Raw genomic sequence first — 19,450 nt, 5'->3', positions numbered from 1 at the left:
TTATTGGTCACATACACATGGTTAACAGATGTTATTGGTCACATACACATGGTTAACAGATGTTATTGGTCACATACACATGTTTAACAGATGTTATTGGTCACATACACATGTTTAGCAGATGTTATTGCGGGTGAAGAGAAATGCTTGTGTTTCTAGCAGTAATAAGTCACCACTTTCATGACCTTCCTTCTTAGAGCCCTTAACCAGTTTACAGTGCATTCGGAAAGTATTCAGACCCCTTGACTTTTTCCACATTTTATTATGTTACAGCCTTATTCTAAAATTGATTACATTGTTTTTCCCCCTCACCAATCTACACATAATTCCCCATAATGACAAAGCAAAAACAGGTTTTTAGAAAAACGGAAATATCACATTTACATTCAGACCCTTTACTCAGGACTTTGTTGAAGCACCTTTGGCAGCAATTACAGCCTGGAGGCGTCTTGGTTAGGAGGCTACAAGCCTGGCCCAGCTGTATTTGGGGAGATTCTCCCATTCTTCTCTGCAGATCCTCTCAAGCTCTCTGTCAGGTTAGATGGGGAGCCTTGCTGCACAGCTATTTTCAGGTCTCTCCAGAGATGTTTGATCGGGTTCAAGTCCAGGTTCTTGCTGGGACATTCAGAGACTTATGCTTAGGGTCGTTCTCCTGTTGGAAGGTGAACCTTCGCCCCAGTCTGAGGTCCTGACCACTCTGGAGCAGGTTTTCATCAAGAATCTCTCTTTGCTTTATTCATCTTTCCTTCGATCCTGACCAGTCACCCAGTCCCTGCCGCTGAAAACATCCCCACAGCATGATGCTGCCACCACCATGCTTCACCATAGGATTGATGCCAGGTTATCTCGAGACGTGACGCTTGGCAATCAGTCCAAATAGTTCAATATTGGTTTCTCATGGTCTGAAAGTCCTTTAGGGAACTTTTGGCAAAGTCTAAGCGGGCTGTCATGTGCTTTTTATTGAGGAGTGGCTTCCGTCTGGCCACTCTACCATAAAGGCCTGTTTGGTGGAGTGCTGCAGAGATGGTGTTCCTTCTAGAAGGTTCTCCAATTTCTACAGAGGAACTCTAGATCTCTGTCAGTGATCATCGGGTTCTTGGTCACCTCCCTGACCGGCAGTTTGGCCGCGCTGCCAGCTCTAGGAAGAGTCTTGGTGGTTCGAAACTTCTTAAATTTAAGAATGATGGAGGCCACTGTGTTCTTGGGAATCTTCAAAGCTGCAGAAATGTGTGGATAACCTTCCCCAGATCTATGCCTCGACAACAATCCTGTCTCTGAGTTCTACAACCAATTCCTTCGATCTCATGGCTTGGTTTTTGCCCTGACGTGCACTGCCTTTTGAGACGCAGAGTTGCTGAATGTTTGACGGTGGAACAGCCATTTCCCCACCTGTGAAGGTAAACATTTCACTTTAGCCAAAACTAAGCAAATCACTTTATCGCCAACAATATGTACCTTCAGAAGTTACATTAGGTGTGTAAATGTTCTATTCAGCAATATGGTGATTTTAGACGTGATTTGTGAAGCTGCAGAGAGGATTAATAATGTGAATGTGATAGGAATTCCCCAAAACAACAAAACCATGAAGTAAAGACACAGGCTACAGTTTGAGTGCAGCAACCCTAGACACGTTCTGAAGGGGTGTCGTAAAGCTTCAGCTTATGGGAAGAGATGGGCACTGGCTTGTTGGACAAACACGTCAATCGATATAACCCCCGTCAATAGTTTACTCAAACTATTTGTTCTGGGGCTTTGCATAAACTAAGGAACATTGACTTCACAGGAGTTGTTTTTCATGTCAGTCCGAGCTTCAATAAAGTACCTCTGGTTTTGAATTCTCAATTATTTTGTCTGTTATTAGGGGAACAGTGTTATACTAGTCATGATCAGAAACAACAACGGTGGGCAGGGAAAAAGTGTCTCATGGCAGGAAGCGGTCACAGCACAAGGCTCTCATGGCAGGAAGCGATCACAGCGCAAGGCTCTCATGGCAGGAAGCGGTCACAGCACAAGGCTCTCATGGAAGGAAGCGGTCACAGCACAAGGCTCTCATGGCAGGAAGCGGTCACAGCACAAGGCTCTCATGGCAGGAAGCGGTCACAGCACAAGGCTCTCATGGCAGGAAGCGATCACAGCGCAAGGCTCTCATGGCAGGAAGCGGTCACAGCACAAGGCTCTTTCAGGTGAAATCAGATGTTTTATTTACAGCAGTAAATATTTACAGAATGGATTCAAGAATCGCTCCGGTATATTTTCTGTTTGGCATGTGCAAATTAGATCTAAATCACATCTTTCTATTACCAGATGCTTCACACACCTATCTAGACAGTTAAAACGCCACGTTACTCACCCATTATCAGGAGACTTCTAGTGTCTTTCTCCCAGAGTTTTTTGGATCATTAACATGGGATAATAGTAATAGGTCTACATGTTTTTTAATTCACCCTTATTCAATCCATTAACCTACAGGTTAAATGCTTCCACCGTGTGGCCACCAACTATCAGTGTATACACCTTGCATCATGTCTTCTTGTCACGGCCGTCAACAGAAGTGGACCAAGGTGCAGCGTGGTGAGTGTACATGTTCTTTTATTTAGAAAAGATGCCGAACAAAACAATACACACTACAAAACAAACCGTGAAGCTAAAGGCTATGTGCCATAAACAAAGTCAACTTCCCACAAAGACAGGTGGGAAAAAGGGCTACCTATGTATGGTTCTCAATCAGAGACAACGATAGACAGCTGTCCCTGATTGAGAACCCTACCCGGCCAAAACATAGAAATACAAATAATAGAACATAGAATACCCACCCCAACTCACACCCTGACCAAACCAAAATAGAGACATAAAAAGGATCTCTAAGGTCAGGGCGTGACACTTCTTGTTGAATCAAAGGATATTATCAAAGACAACTCATTTTTCTAGATAGAATCAAAACATTAACCACAGTTCATGAAGTTATAGACTGTACAACACCCTGCAATGTGATCCTTCTCCGTAGTGGTGAGTTGTGTCCCCGAGGCTACAGATGGACGGGTGGTTGTGAGCGGTCTGCCAGATGATGATGGTGTTATACAGTACGGTCATGAGCTCAGGTTCAGCTGCCCCAACCCAGAACACCAACTGAAGGGAAACCCACAGGTAGTGTACTCCAAGGGGAGGAGGTGGAACAGCCGTTTCCCCATCTGTGAAGGAAAACATTTAAGGTCAGCCAAAACAAAGCAAATCACTTTACGGACAACAACACATTACTTCAGGTGTGCAAATGTTCTACAGCTGCACCATTGAGAGCATCCTGACTGGATGCATCACCGCCTGGTATGGCAACTGCTCGGCAACTGACCGTAAGGCGCTACATAGGGTAGTGCATACGGCCCAGTACATCAATGGGGCCAAGCTTCCTGCCATCCAGGACATACATACTAGGCAGTGTCAGAGGAAGGCCCAAAAAATTGTCAAAGACTCCAGTCACCCAAGTCATATACTGTCCTCTCAAGCCGGCAAGCAGTACTGGATAGCCAAGTCTAGGTCCAAAAGGCTCCTTAACAGCTTCTACCCCTAAGCCATAAGACTGCTGTACAATTAATAAAATGGCCACCCGGACTATTTGCATTGACAGCCCCCATCCCCCTACCCCTTTGTCTTTACACTGCTGCTACTTGCTGTTATTATCTATGCAGTAACTTTACCCCTGCCTACATGTACTAATGACGTCGACTAACCTTTACCACCGCACATTGACTTGCTACTGTAGCCAATTGTAATGCCACCTGATCTTCAGGACATGTTCACACACTGATTCCTGTACCATCTTCTCGTTTCAGAACCCTGCACTGTGGACGATCAGCTGATGAACACACAGAAAATCCAATTCATGCTTCCTCAGAAAGATCAAACTAAACACTCTGTCACACATGTGGACCTTATCACTTTTAAGTGTACTGGTCATAGTAGACTTAGCCCAGGAAGTGTTGATTTTCGTCAGCAGTGTATACATGGGGTCATGAACTTACCTCATTGCCAATAGTGGCTTCAGCTCACGGGAAGAGATGGCCACTAGCTTGTTGGACAAACATGTCAACGAATAACCCCTGTCAATAGTTTTCTTAAATATTTTCAGCTTCATGATTGTCCAACATTAAATAAAGTGCCTCTGATTCTAATTTAATCAATTTAATTTAATAAAATCTAATCTACTCTAATCGAATCTAGTCTACTCTAATACAATGTACTCTAATCTAAATGAATCTACTCTAATCTAATCTACTCTAATCTAAACAAATCTACTCTAATCTAATATTTATTATTATAATTGTTCCCTGGAATATTATCCCACACACCATCAAGCCTTCTCATCCCACTGGACACAGACGTCAAATCAACATCTATTCCACGTGGGTTCAATTTCATTTCCATGACATGGAGACAACGTTGATTCAACCACTGTGTGCCCAGTGGGAAGTTAGTGGTGCTGGGAATGACATGATCAAAGGTCACTGTAAAGATACATAACGTATATTTTTTTACAATATCAAAGCAGCCAGACAATATCTAGTAAAATGTCCTTGTGGTCCTTGCCAAGTATTTCAACTGCATCATCGTTACTGAGTGTCATAGATGTGTTCTTTGCATTCTACACATTGAGGCAGGAATATTGACCTTCAATTCTCATATGCAAGAAAAAGTTAAATGTAACATTGTGTGTTTTGTTTAGTTGGTAGGTTAATGTGGGGTAAACCCTGGCATGCTCTCAAGGTGTAGAAGTCAATAAAACATTAACTTTAAATCGATTTTGGCCCTCCCCTTTTGCCCCTGGATAATACGGCTTGACGGGAAAAGGTTGTCTTGCTGGAACAAACATTGCTATGTCAATAGACAGTAAACAGACAGGTTTATGTGAGGTTTATGTCAGTACAGATTTGTTCAGCATATTTGGTGATTCATCAATGACCTTACAAATGGAGCTTATCATCATTACAATCAACATTCAAAGTATTTGCTACCTGTCTAAATATCTTTCTATCTCTAAACCTATGCTCTTCAGATTAGATATGTCTCTATATGGCTGACCAAATTATTTGCACTTTTACATTTGTTTTGATTTGCTCAATTAATTAATAGACTGAACCAATGCAGTTCCTACATTGAGCATTTTCCTCAGTGTTTCCCCTCCCCGCAATGTAGGTTTGATTGAATTCTAGTATTTTGGGTCAGTCACCCTGGACAGAGGTCCTCTTCAGTGCTCCCTGGGGGCTGTAACTCTGTAGACAAACATTAACTTTGGGATAGACACTGTTTATTTATGTTCTACTCCTTCCATTTTAACTGCATCTACCATTTGCTCAACATGAAATCATCTCTGACTCTGCTGTGTCTGGTGGTATGGGTGAATGTGGATGCTTCATCAGCTCAGACTGGTAAGGATGTGTTTTCCTTCACTTTCTCACATGCTTCTAAAGCCCACATTGTGTTAGTATTCACCAGTTGCTCTGTAAGACTCTGACTAGACAAAGTGAGTAAACGTAATTGATGTACTCACATTTCTTATTATAGCTAATAATTTAGCTCATTGTCAATATATAAGTAAGTGAAATGACAATTAACCAGCAGAAAATCTTGCAGACATAAGCGTGATTTCTCATTCAGGGGGAAATTTCTTGTCCGTGGGGGGAGGTGGGGGGCTGTGTCAGTCTGCTAATACAGATGGCAATGGCCAGGATCAGGAGGATTAATGGCTCAATGCACTACTTTTGTGTATAAAAAATATACTGCATGTTTTTTAATTTTTCAAGGGGTGCTGCAGCACCCTCATCACCCCTAGTTCCCACTGTTAATTTTGCAGAATGTGCCTTTAAAAGGTTTTAATGCTAGTCTCCAACTCATGTGTAACCCTAATTCATCTCTAACTTATTCCACTGCAGATGAATCTCCTCATTTCTAATAATATCATCATGATTTAATGTTGTATTGATACAGATCCGATAATGTCACAGAACTGAAAGATATTTGTGCTAAACTACTGTAATCGAGCTGTGTGATAATCAGTGCTTGGGACTTAAAGGTTCTATCTGCTAAAAGAAGATTCTGAGGTAATTGGCTTTAAAGGTTTGAATGGTGTCAGCGAATTTGATCTTGTATTCTTTTGAACTTAACAGCATGAATTCGGGTATTTTGAGTACTACATAGGTAGAGAACATTGAACAGAACAAGGCCGTGTCAATAACAACATAGAACTTTGTAGTCCCAAGCTCTCTATTTGTCTAAAGGTTTTTCCTCTGCTCCTCTGTCAGTGTGCAGGGGACCTCTACCAAATGTGCCCAATGCCAGGGTCACTGAGGAAAGCGTCAAAGAAGAGTACAAAGAGGACAACATTGTCCTCTTTTCCTGCAACGTTGGCTTTGTGCCAGCAGGCAGAATAAGTTATCAGTGTAAGAAGAATAAGTGGGTGGTGGTCCGTCAGGGGAAATGCAATCGTGAGTATTTATTTAAATGTTATAGATTCAAAATTGCTGTTATACATTTGACATTTTAGTCATTTAGCAGACGTTCTTATCCAGAGCGACTTATTGTTCCTGCATTTATCTTAAAGGGATAGTTTGGGATTTTGTCAATGAGGGGAAGTAGATAATGGGCCTCACTGCCAAAATCCCTATCCCTTTAAGATAGCTAAGTGAGACAACCACATTATCACTGCTAGTATGTACATTTTTCCTCAATAAAATAGCTATAGTACCAGTTATGATTAGCATAACTCCATAATAGCTTAGTTAAACACTCTAAAAGATCTGTTGACACATCATTTTCTAAAATACTGTATCATGATCTTGTTTTCCTGCTGTTTCCTGACATCTAGCTAAACCATGTGAGCTCCCTGATGAAACTGCCAATGGCCACTACAGCATCCAAGCTGGGGATGACTTTGTCTTTGGGGCCACTATCAAATACACTTGCAATGATGGGCAAGTTTTTTTTTTTTAAGATTGCGTTTCACTATTATTTATGATAAATGTTTTTGTTAATAGCCCCCACACCAATAGCCCTCTGTCCTCCCAATCCAGCCTGCCTAGTATGGGCTGAATCCAGCCTGTCTAGTATGGGGCTGAATCCAGCCTGTCTAGTATGGGGCTGAATCCAGCCTGTCTAGTATGGGGCTGAATCCAGCCTGTCTTTTATGGGCTGAATCCAGCCTGTCTAGTATGGGGCTGAATCCAGCCTGTCTAGTATGAGGCTGAATCCAGCCTGTCTAGTATGGGGCTGAATCCAGACTGTCTAGTATGGGGCTAGATCAAGCCTGCCTGGTATGGAGCTGAATCCAGCATGTCTAGTATGGGGCTGAATCCAGCCTGCCTAGTATGGGGTGAATCCAGCCTGTCTAGTATGGGGCTGAATCCAGCCTGTCTAGTATGGGGCTGAATCCAGCCTGTCTAGTATGGGGTTGAATCCAGCCTGTCTAGTATGGGGCTGAATCCAGCCTGTCTAGTATGGGGCTGAATCCAGCCTGTCTAGTATGGGGTTGAATGCAGCCCGTCTAGTATGGACTGAATCCAGCCTGTCTAGTATGGGGCTGAATCCAGCCTGTCTAGTTTGTGGCTGAATCCAGTCTGTCTAGGATGGGGCTGAATCCAGCCCGTATGGTATTAGGATGAATCTATCCTGTCTCGTATGAGCTGAATCCAGCTTGTCTAGTATGGGGCTGAATCCAGCCTGTCTAGTATGGGGCTGAATCCAGCCTGTCTAGTATGGGGCTGAATCCAGCCTTTCTAGTATGGGGTTGAATCCAGTCTGTCTAGTATGGGCTGAATCCAACCTGTCTAGTATTGGGCTGAATCCAGCCTGTCTAGTATTGGCTGAATCCAGCCCGTCTGGTATGGGGCTGAATCTATCCTGTTTAGTATGAGCTGAATCCAGCATGTCTAGTATGGGCTGAATCCAGCCTGTCTTAATTGGGATGAATCCAGCCTGTCTAGTATGGGGCTGAATCCAGCCCATCTTGTATGGGTTTGAATCCAGCCTGTCTATTATGGTGTTGAATCCAGCCCTAGTATGGGGCTGAATCCAGCCTGTCTAGTATGGGGCTGAATCCAGCCTGTCTAGTATGGGGCTGAATCCAGCATGTCTAGTATGGGGCTGAATCCAGCCTGTCTAGTATGTGATTGAATCCAGCCTGTCTAGTATGGGGCTGAATCTATCCTTTCTAGTATGGGATGAATCCAGCCTGTCTTAAATGGGCTTAATCCAGTCTGTCTAGTATTGGGCTGAATCCAGCCTGTCTAGTATGGGCTGAATCCAGCCTGTCTTAATTGGGATGAATCCAGCCTGTCTAGCATGGGGCTGAATCCAGCCTGTCTTTTATGGGTTGAATCCAGCCTGTCTAGTATGGGGCTGAATCCAGCCTGTCTAGTATGGGGCTGAATACATCCCGTCTAGTATGGGTTGAATCCAGCCCGTCTTGATGGGGTTGAATCCAGCCCATCTAGTATGGGGTTGAATCCAGCCCTAGTGTGGGTCTGAATCCAGCCTGTCTAGCATGGGGCTGAATCCAGCCTGTCTAGTATGGGGCTGAATCCAGCCTGTCTAGTATGGGGCTGAATCCAGCCTGTCTGCTATGGTGCTGAATCCAGCCTGTCTAGTATGGGGTTGAATCCAGCCTGTCTAGTATGGGGTTGAATCCAGCCTGTCTAGTATGGGGCTGAATCCAGCCTGTCTAGTATGGGGCTGAATCCAGCCTGTCTAGTATGGTGCTGAATCCAGCCTGTCTAGTATGGGGTTGAATCCAGCCTGTCTAGTATGGGGTTGAATCCAGCCTGTCTAGTATGAGGTTGAATCCAGCCTGTCTCGTATGGGCTGATGAGGTCACAGACTTCATAATACCACCTAATCACTTTATTAATGTCTGTAGTTATCAGATGGTGAGCAAAATGGACATCAGAACCTGTATGGTGGCAGGATGGAGCAACCACCTGCCCATATGTGAAGGTAACCATGTATTCATTGAATATTAAAAACTGGGTAGTTTGGCTCCTGGATGCTGATTGGCTTAAAGCTGTGGTATATTATACCGGTTACCATGGGTATGACCCCTCAAAAAACATTTTACTGTTCTAACGTTGTAACCAGTTTATTTTAGCAAAAAGGCACATCGGGGGTTTTTGGTATATGGCCAATATACCACGGCTAATAGCTGTATCCAGGCACGCCGTGTTTTTTATTTATTTATTTTTTATTTATTTTTATTTAAGGGGTAGATCAGCTTAATATTGCGGAAAGAATATTGGTTCCATCAATATAATTGTCTGCATCATTTCCAATCCCCCATATATTTTTGGGGTAAATATATCCATATACACATGTATACATACACATACCTATATAGACATACATACTTTTTAAAAGAATATACCTTTATTATTATTCCCCGCAAACCCTACCACCGATCCCCCAATTGGAGTAAACTAATAAACAGTTCGGCTTTTACCTTCAATTCATACATCTTATACACATTTTACAGACACAGTCTATTTTACAATAGTTATATTTTGTTTGTTTTTAGTCCTTCCTCTATTTCTGATGTCCATCCAGTTTGATTTCTATTTGTAACTGTGCTATTTCACAAAAGTTCTGAACCTATACACATTTTACAGACCCCGTATGTTTTATCTTGTTATTAGTCCCACCCTTCAGCTACATTCAACCTCTCCCATCTATCTCTCAACATCATCCATTTTGGATTTCTATTTGCCATATATTTTTCAACTGTGCTGTGATGCTTCACAAACGAATTGAACCTTTCTATTCTCATAGCTTCTACAGATTGTAAATAAAAAAATTACATTTTTGCTAAAATAATTATTATATTATTGATTGATTGACTATGGCTTTTCAGATCACCCAGTATTGCTATCTGCAGCGTTAGTTCTAGGAAAATGTTGCAATTCTTCAGCCATTCCTGGACCTGTGACTAAAAACGAGCTACATATGGAAAATACCAAAATAAATGATCTAATGACTCTGCCTCCTCACAGCAGCATCTGCAGAGCTGGGAAGATTGTATCCCCCATATATATAACATTCTATTAGTTGCAAGAGTTTTGTATAGTAATTTAAATTGAAAAATTCGAAGTTTTGCATCCGGCGTTGTTTTGTGTAATAATTCATTCATAAACCATGTGCCATGGAATGGGTACATCGAAAATCTCTTCCCAACTATTTTGCAATTTATATGGCACAGCTGTCAGTTTTTTGGTCCTTAAATGAAATTGGTATATGTTTTTATTTATCACACTTTTCTTTAACCATTTATGTTCTTTAATACAGGGCCGACATACAAGTTCCTTACTTTTTCCCCTTCTACTTGCCTCTTCCATTTTTGTGGTAATGCTGCAATTAATTGGTTGTAATTTTGGGTAGGGCAGACATTTCCATATGTCTGTGTTAGCTGCATGTGTGACATAACTCCACCAGTCCTATTTATGATATCATTCACAAAAATACTTTTTTTTTTTTTTTATTTCTTCGAAAAATACATTTAAAAGAAATCTATTAGTATATTTGAATTTAACCACAATATTTGTTGTATTATTTCTTCTGGTGGATTAAACTGAAATTGCAACCAACTTTCTAAGGCTTGTTTAAAAAATAAAGATATTTTGGAGATTATTTCCTTTTCAAACAACCGAAAGTGGACCGGTGTAATCTGAATAAAGGGAAAAAGGCCCTTCTTGAACATAGGATGAGACATTCGTACCAATTTACTAGAGAACCAGTTTGGATTTAAGTATAACTTTTGTATGACTGATGCCTTTAGTGAGAGGTCTAATGCTTTAATATTTAATCATTCTGCCCTCCGAATTCATATTCGTTATATAAATAGGCTCTTTTAATTTTATCTGGCTTGACGTTCCAAATAAAATTGAATATTTTATGTTCATATAATTTAAAAATCAGGTCACTGGGTGTAGGCAAAACCATAAGCAAATAGGTAAACTGTGATATGACTAAATGTAATGCCCGGGGTGTAGTGGATGAAAGGAGTCAAACGCAGGAGACAGAGAGTTCAGAGTAGCGTTCCAAATTTAATTCCCCACACGGGTGAAAACACGACGCTACTCTAAAACGAATGCTTCACCACAAACAAAGTGAGAAACACGAAAATCACAAACCAACGTACACGTACCCTGACACACAAGAATGTACAGACTGTACACACAACAATCCCGCACACGGCCTGCTGGGTAATAAAGCCCCACATATCACCCTAACCACAAACAGGTGTCACTACTCAACAAAAAAGGAGGGGGAGGAAAAGTCAGTAGCAGCTAGTAGGCCGGTGACGACGACCGCCGAGCGCCACCCGAACAGGAAGGGGAGCCACCTTCGGTGGGAGTCGTTACAGTACCCCCCTCCTGACGCGCGGCTCCCGCAGCGCGCCGACACCGGCCTCGAGGACGACCCGGAGGGCGAGGCGCAGGGCGATCCGGATGGAGGCGATGGAAATCCCTCAACATCGATGGATCCAGAATGTCCCCCACCGGTACCCAGCACCTCTCCTCCGGACCGTACCCCTCCCAGTTCACGAGGTACTGCAGGCCCCTCACCCGGTGTCTTGAGTCCAGAACGGCTCGTATCCTATACGCCGGGGACCCCTCGATGTCGAGAGGGGGAGGAGGGACCTCCGGTACCTCACCGTCCTGCAGGGGACCAGCTACCAAAGGCCTGAGGAGAGACACATGAAACGAGGGGTTAATACGATAATAGGAAGGGAGTTGTAATCGATAACACACCTCGTTTATTCTCCTCAGGACTTTGAAGGGCCCTACACACTGCGGACCCAGCTTCCGGCAGGGCAAGCGGAGGGGCAGGTTTCGGGTCGAGAGCCAGACCCTGTCCCCCGGTACAAACACGGGGGCCTCACTGCGGTGGCGGTCAGCACTCCTCTTCTGCCGTCCACTAGCTTGTTGAAGTGATTCCTGGACGGCCCTCCATGTCTCCTTGGAGCGCTGCACCCATTCCTCCACCGCAGGAGCCTCGGTCTGGCTCGGATGCTATGGTGCTAGGACCGGCTGGTACCCCAATACACACTGAAAGGGGGACATGTTAGTAGAGGAGTGGCGTTCTGGGCCATTTCGGCCCAAGGGATGTATCTCGCCCACTCCCCTGGCCGGTCCTGGCAATACGACCGCAGAAACCTACCCACCTCCTGGTTCACTCTCTCCACCTGCCCATTACTCTCAGGGTGATAACCGGAGGTAAGGCTGACCGAGACCCCCAAACGCTCCATAAACGCCCTCCATACTCTGGACGTGAACTGGGGGCCCCAATCAGAAACGAAGACGTGGGTGAATAATGCCTCCGCAGTCTGCAGGGCTGTAGGGATACCGGGCAATGGGAGGAGACGGCAGGACTTAGAAAACCGATCCACAATCACCAGCACCGTAGTATTCCCTTGAGACGGGGGAAGGTCGGTCAGGAAATCTACGGATAGATGTGACCAAGGCCGTTGTGGAATGGGGAGGGGTTGTAACTTCCCTCTAGGAAGGTGCCTAGGAGCCTTACTCTGAGCGCATTTTTTTTTACTCTGAGCGCATTTTTTTTTATGTCTCCACCGAACAGGAGGAGACATAAAACCCAACGTCCTTAGCCAAAGTAGGCCACCAATACCTCCCCCGAAGGCTCCCCACTGTCCTCCTCACCCCAGGGTGACCCGAGGAGGGTAGGACGTGAGCCCACCGAATCAATTTGTCCCGAACACCAAGCGGCACGTACCTCCGCCCCGCCGGACACTGAGGAGGAACGGGTTCCGCCCTTAATGCCCGCTCGATGTCCGAGTCCACTTCCCACACCACTGGTGCTATAAGCCTTGAGGCGGGAAGGATGTGGGTAGGTTCGGTGGGCCGATCCTCCGTGTCGAAACAACGGGACAGTGCATCCGCCTTTATGTTTTGGGAGCCCGGTCTGTACGATAGAGTAAACTGGAATCGGGTGAAGAACATGGCCCACCTTGCCTGATGTGGGTTCAGTCTCCTAGCTGCCCGAATATACTTCACATTCTGGTGGTCGGTCCAGATGAGAAAAGGGTGCTTAGCCCCCTCAAGCCAGTGTCTCCACACCTTCAGAGCACTGACCACCGCTAACAACTCCCGGTCCCCCACATCATAGTTACGCTCCGCTGGGCTGAGCTTCTTAGAGAAAAAAGCCCAGAGGTGGAGTTTTGGTGGCGTACCCGAGCGCTGTGATAGCACGGCACCTACCCCAGCCTCGGACGAGTCCACCTCCACTATGAATGCTAGAGAGGGATCCGGATGCGCCTACACGGGCGCATCCGTGAACAGCGCCTTCAACCTGTTGAAAGCTCCGTCCGCTTCTGCTGACCACTGCAAACGCACCAGACCCCCCTTCAGCAGTGAGGTAATGGGAGCTGCTACCTGGCCAAAACCCCGGATAAACCTCCGGTAGTAGTTGGCAAAACCCAAAAACCGCTGCACCTCTTTTACCGTGGTCGGAGTCGGCCAATTACGCACGGCCTTAATGCGTTCACCCTCCATCACCACCCCCGAGGTGGAAATGCGATAACCCAGAAAGGAGACGGCTCGTTTGGAGAACACACACTTCTCAGCCTTGACATATCGGTCATGCTCCAGCAGTCTACCAAGCACTTTGCGTACTAGAGACACATGCGCGGCGTGAGTGGCTGAGTAGATCAGAATGTCATCGATATAAACAGCCACTCCCTGCCCGTGCAGGTCCCTGAGAATATCGTCTACAAAGGATTGGAAAACGGCGGGAGCATTCTTTAACCCATATGGCATGACGCAGTATTCATAATGGCCCGATGTGGTACTAAATGCGGTTTTCCACTCGTCTCCCTTCCAAATACGTACCAGACTGTACGCGCTCCTGAGATCCAGTTTTGTGAAGAACTGCGCTCCGTGAAATGATTCCATTGCCGTAGCAATGAGAGGTAGTGGGTAACTAAACCCCACTGTGACGGCATTTAGACCTCTATAATCAATACACGGACGCAAACCTCCCTCCTTTTTCTTCACAAAAAAGAAACTCGAGGAGACGGGTGAGATGGAGGACCGACTGTACCCCTGTCCCAGAGACTCAGTGACATATGTCTCCATAGCCACCGTTTCCTCTTGGGACAAAGTCATATCTCTTTGGAAGCGCAGCGTTTACCTGGAGATCTATCGCACAATCCCTACCCGGTCGATAAGGTGGTAATTTAGTCGCTTTCTTTTTACTAAAAGCGATTGCCAAATCGGCATACTCGGGGGGAATGCGAACCGTGGACACCTGGTCTGGACTCTCCACCGACGTGGCACCGATGGAAACTCCCAGACTCCTTCCAGAACACTCCTCTGACCACCCCTGGAGAACCCCCTGTTTCCACGAAATAGTAGGATTGTGACTAGCCAGCCAGGGAATCTCCAGTACCACTGGAAACGCAGGCGAATCGATAATGTAAAAACTTATACGTTCCTTATGATTTCCCTGCGTCACCATGTCCAGTGGAACCGTGGCCTCCCGGACCAAACCTGACCCAAATGGCCGGCTATCTAGGGAGTGCACAGGAAAAGGAGAATCTATCGGCACAAGCGGAACACCTAGCTTGATGGCGAGTCCGCGATCCATAAAGTTCCCAGCTGCACCTGAATCGACTAGTGTCTTATGCTGGGAAGAGGGAAAAAACGTAAGAAAAAAATTTAAGACAAACATATGACTAACAGGGGGTTCTGGGTGAGTCTGGTGCTTACTCACCTGAGGTGACCGAGAAATGTTCCGCCTGCCATCTCGACCCCAGATGGACCCCCCCAGCACCGATCGGCCGTGTGTCCTCTCCGACCATAGCTGGTGCAGGGGGAGCCTCCTCCTCCGGTACCCCTCGGCACGGCCCCTCCCAACTCCATGGGAATGGGTGCAGGAACACACAGGACCCTCTCCGAACGGCCGCGGGAAGCCAGCAGATTGTCCAGCAGGATGGACATATCAATAAGCTCATCCAGGGAGAGAGCTTCGTCCCGGCACGCTAGCTCCCTGACATCCTCCCGGAGACTACATCTGTATGATCTATAAGGGCCCTGTCGTTCCACCCAGACCCCGCGGCCAAGGTCCGGAACTCCAACGCGTAATCCTGGGCGCTCCTCTTCTCCTGCCTGAGATGAACCAGTCGCTCTCCCGGGGGGGGGGGGGGGGGGGGGGGGTAGTGCTCCTTCGCTGAATCTGGGCCATTCCAGACAGCGTTAGCCCACTCCAGAGCACGACCCGTTAGGCAGGAGATGAGGACACTCACCCTCTCCGCTCCCGAGGGAGTGGGTCTCACGGTTGCCAGGTACAGTTCTAGTTGTAACAAGAACCCCTGACATCCCGCTGCCGCTCCATCATAATCCCTCGGGAGCGCAAGACAGAGAGCGCTGGAGCCGGAGGATGGTGAGAGAGGAGAGGAGGAATCCTGAGCTGGAGAGACTGCAGGTGGAGAGAGGAGACCACTCCTCTCCCATCGGTCCATTCTCTCCATCATTTGATCCATGGCGGAACCGATGCGATGGAGTACGGTAGTGTGATGTAGAACCCGTTCCTCCATAGATGGGAGTGGGTTTGCCGCTGCTCCTGCTGACTCCATTCCTGATTGGTGCGGGATTCTGTAATGCCCGGGGTGTAGTGGATGAAAGGAGTCAAACGCAGGAGACAGAGAGTTCAGAGTAGCGTTCCAAATTTAATTCCCCACACGGGTGAAAACACGACGCTACTCTAAAACGAATGCTTCACCACAAACAAAGTGAAAAACACGAAAATCACAAACCAACATACACGTACCCTGACACACAAGAATGTACAGACTGTACACACAACAATCCCGCACACGGCCTGCTGGGTAATAAAGCCCCACATATCACCCTAACCACAAACAGGTGTCACTACTCAACAAAAAAGGAGGGGGAGGAAAAGTCAGTAGCAGCTAGTAGGCCGGTGACGACGACCGCCGAGCGCCACCCGAACAGGAAGGGGAGCCACCTTCGGTGGGAGTCGTTACACTAAAGAGTTAATCAGGGTGATTTTTCCACAAATAGACAGGTATTTTCCTTTCCATGGTAGCAAGATCTTATCTATTTTTGCTAAATTTCTATAAAAATGTATTGGAGTGAGATAATTTCTTTCTTTTGGCATTTGTATACCGAGTATGTCCACATCTCCGTCAGACCATTTTATTGGTAAACTACATGGTAATGTAACATTTGAATTTTTTTAGTGATCCAATACGTATCATAATTTGGTTTTAATCCAGAGAGAATAGCAAAAGTATCCAGATCCTCTAAGAGGCCATGGAGAGACTCTAATTGGGGTTTTAAAAGAAAACATGAATCATCAGCATACAATGACACCTTAGTTTTTAAGCCACGGATTTCTAATCCCTTGATATTATCGTTGGATCTAATTTTAACAGCTAACATTTCGATGGCAATAATAAATAGATATGCCGATAGTGGACAACCTTGTTTTTCTACTGTAGATATTTTAAAACTTTCTGAGATGTAGCCATTATTTACTATTTTACACCTAGGGTTACTATACATAACTTTAACCCATTTTATAAGAGATTCCCCAAAATTGAAATATTCTAGGCATTTATATATAAACTCCAGTTTTACTTTATCAAAAGCCTTTTCAAAATCAGCGATGAAAACCAGGCCTGGTGTCCCCGATATTTCATAGTATTTAAATTGTTTCCTGTACTTGTCTTATATCATCTCCAATGTATCATCCATGTAAAAAACCTGTCTGATTAGGATGAATAATCTCTGACAATACTTTTTTAATTCTATGCGCCAAGCATTTTGCTAGGATTGGATCTTTATATATACCACTTGGGTCCTGTTTCAGTAATAATGATATCAGATCTTCTTGTTGCGTGTCCAATAATCTACCATTTATATAGGAGTGGTTAAAACATGCTAATAATTGTCCTTTGAGTATATCAAAAAAAGTTTTGTATACTTCCACTGGTATGCCATCCAGCCCTGGAGTTTTCCCAGCCTTAAAGGCCCCAATTGCATCAAGCAGTTCCTTCTCTGTAATTTGGCCTTCAGAGTCTTTCTGTACAGATGCTAATTTTACATTATTATTAGGAAAAAAATCCATACAATTAGTTTCAGTTAGTGGGGATGGAGGAGCCTGAAACGAAAACATATTCTTAAAGTACTTTACTTCCTCTTTCAATATATAATTTGGTGAATCATGCGTGACTCCATCATTTGTAACAAGTTAATACTTTTTTTTTGGTAGCATTACTATATTGAAGATTGAAAAAGAATTTGGTGCATTTTCCCCCATATGCCATCCAGTTCGCTTTATTTTTATAATATATTACACTGGATCTTTCTTGAATAAGTTCCTCCATTTATTTTTGTTTTACCTCTAACTTATTCTGTGCCTCTATTGTACCGTTTTTATTGCTATCTAACTGTACTGTTAATCCTTCAATTTCCTTTGTTAATATGGACTCTTTTGATCTAAATTGCTTTTGTTTTATAGATGAGTACTGAATTGCATGGCCTCTAAAGGCACACTTAAATGGCACGCCGTGTTACATTGTGTCTAAGAACAGCGCTTAGCCGTGGTATATTGCCCATATATATTGGCCATTTTTCTCAGGACTTATTGCTTAATTATAGTATATACAGCTTAACACCTTACTTAATACAATGCACATTACACTGTAACTCAGAGGGTTCATGAAGTTATAGACTATACAACACCCTGCAATGTGATCCTTCTCCGTAGTGGTGAGTTGTGTCCACGAGGCTACAGATGGACGGGTGGTTGTGAGCGGTCTGCCAGATGATGATGGTGTTATACAGTACGGTCATGAGCTCAGGTTCAGCTGCCCCAACCCAGCACACCAACTGAAGGGAAACCCACAGGTAGTGTGTGCCACGGGGGGGATGTGGAACAACCGTTTCCCCACCTGTGAAGGTAAACATTTCACTTTAGCCGAAACTAAGCAAATCACTTTATCAACAATATGTACCTTCAGACGTTACATCAGGTGTGCAAACGTTATATTCAGCAATTTTTCTACTTTTCCCCTCCATAATAGATGTGACTTGTGAAGCTGCAGAGAAGATTAAGAATGGGAACGTGATAGGAATTCCCGAAAACAACACCATGAAGTATGGACACAGACTACAGTTTGAGTGCAGCAACTCTAAACACGTTCTGAAGGGGGAATCAGAGGTCACCTGCACAAGCAATGGACAGTGGAGTCACTCCTTTCCAATTTGTGAAGGTAAATTGTATTTTTATTGATTTGACAAATGGAACAATCAAGTTGTTTAAAGTAGATTTAGAATGTAGCAAAATAAAGCATTTTGGAAGGGTAGGAAAGTTTTCTAGACTACTATTCTTGCTGGGGAAGAAAAGCAGCTTGGTACATTTCATCACTACTATTTCTCTGACGTCACTCATGTCTTCCTAGAGCCCAAGGATTTCTGTGGACCACCTCCACATCTCATAAACGGAGACACAAAGGACGATACCAGAGAAAGCTACAGACACGGAGAATCAGTTCATTATAACTGCCAGAAATACTACATCCTTGAGCCCCCTTCAGCGTTCAAGACGTGTCGTGACGGGATCTGGACAGGACCGATAACCTGCCTGAGTAAGTTCTCTAAAATTACATTGGCCCAATTTTAACCAATCGCTTACTCACTCCCCTTTATTGATCAGAAAGGATGAATTCCAGGAATGGAATTCAAGATCAACTGATTAATTACTATTTAAAAATGCATCTAGTTAAAAGGTAACTGTTTAACCATGCTCCTGAGGCATTGACAAGTGACATTCCTCAAGGATCTATGGGTATAGTGATATCATTTATTAAAATGAAAAACAACTAAATCTCAGTGGCCCTTGACACATTCACACACTGATTCATGTACAATCTTCTCGTTTCAGAACCCTGCACTGTGGATGAAGAGCTGATGAACACACAGAACATCCAATTTAAATATCCTCCGGAAGATCAAAATAAACTCTATGCCACACATGGAGATCATATCACTTTTAAGTGTACTGGTCATAGTAGACTGAGCCCAGGTATCGTTGGTTTTCGTCAGCAGTGTATAAACGGGGTCATGAACTTGCCTCATTGCCAATAGTGGCTTCAGCTACGGGAAGAGATGGGCAAAGGCTTGTTGGACAAACATGCCAATGAATAACCTGTCAATAGTCTGCTCAAACTATTTGTTCTGGGGCTTTGCATAAACTAAGGAACATTGACTTCACAGGAGTTGTTTTTCATGTCAGTCCGAGCTTCAATAAAGTACCTCTGGTTTTGAATTCTCAATTATTTTGTCTGTTATTAGGGGAACAGTGTTATACTAGTCATGATCAGAAACAACAACGGTGGGCAGGGAAAAAGTGTCTCATGGCAGGAAGCGGTCAC

The 19,450-nt window shown here is 44.6% G+C and overlaps 1 protein-coding gene across 1 annotated transcript; it reads left to right on the top strand.

The window, feature by feature from the left end:
• The first annotated feature begins 5,265 nt into the window (after positions 1-5,265).
• LOC120055017 (complement factor H-like) lies at positions 5,266-19,351 on the top strand. Its single transcript, XM_039002861.1, has 8 exons — positions 5,266-5,420; positions 6,294-6,476; positions 6,857-6,962; positions 8,903-8,979; positions 17,785-17,976; positions 18,101-18,289; positions 18,479-18,664; positions 18,961-19,351. The coding sequence occupies exons 1-8, from the start codon at positions 5,306-5,308 to the stop codon at positions 19,161-19,163; spliced, it is 1,251 nt and encodes a 416-aa protein (XP_038858789.1). The 5' UTR covers positions 5,266-5,305; the 3' UTR covers positions 19,164-19,351.
• Positions 19,352-19,450: the final 99 nt, after the last annotated feature.

This window comes from Salvelinus namaycush, chromosome 10 (assembly GCF_016432855.1).
Source record: "Salvelinus namaycush isolate Seneca chromosome 10, SaNama_1.0, whole genome shotgun sequence".
Lineage (NCBI taxonomy): Eukaryota > Metazoa > Chordata > Actinopteri > Salmoniformes > Salmonidae > Salvelinus > Salvelinus namaycush.
The sequence above is the reverse complement of the archived record's forward strand: the minus strand, read 5'-3'. Positions and strand labels throughout refer to the sequence as shown.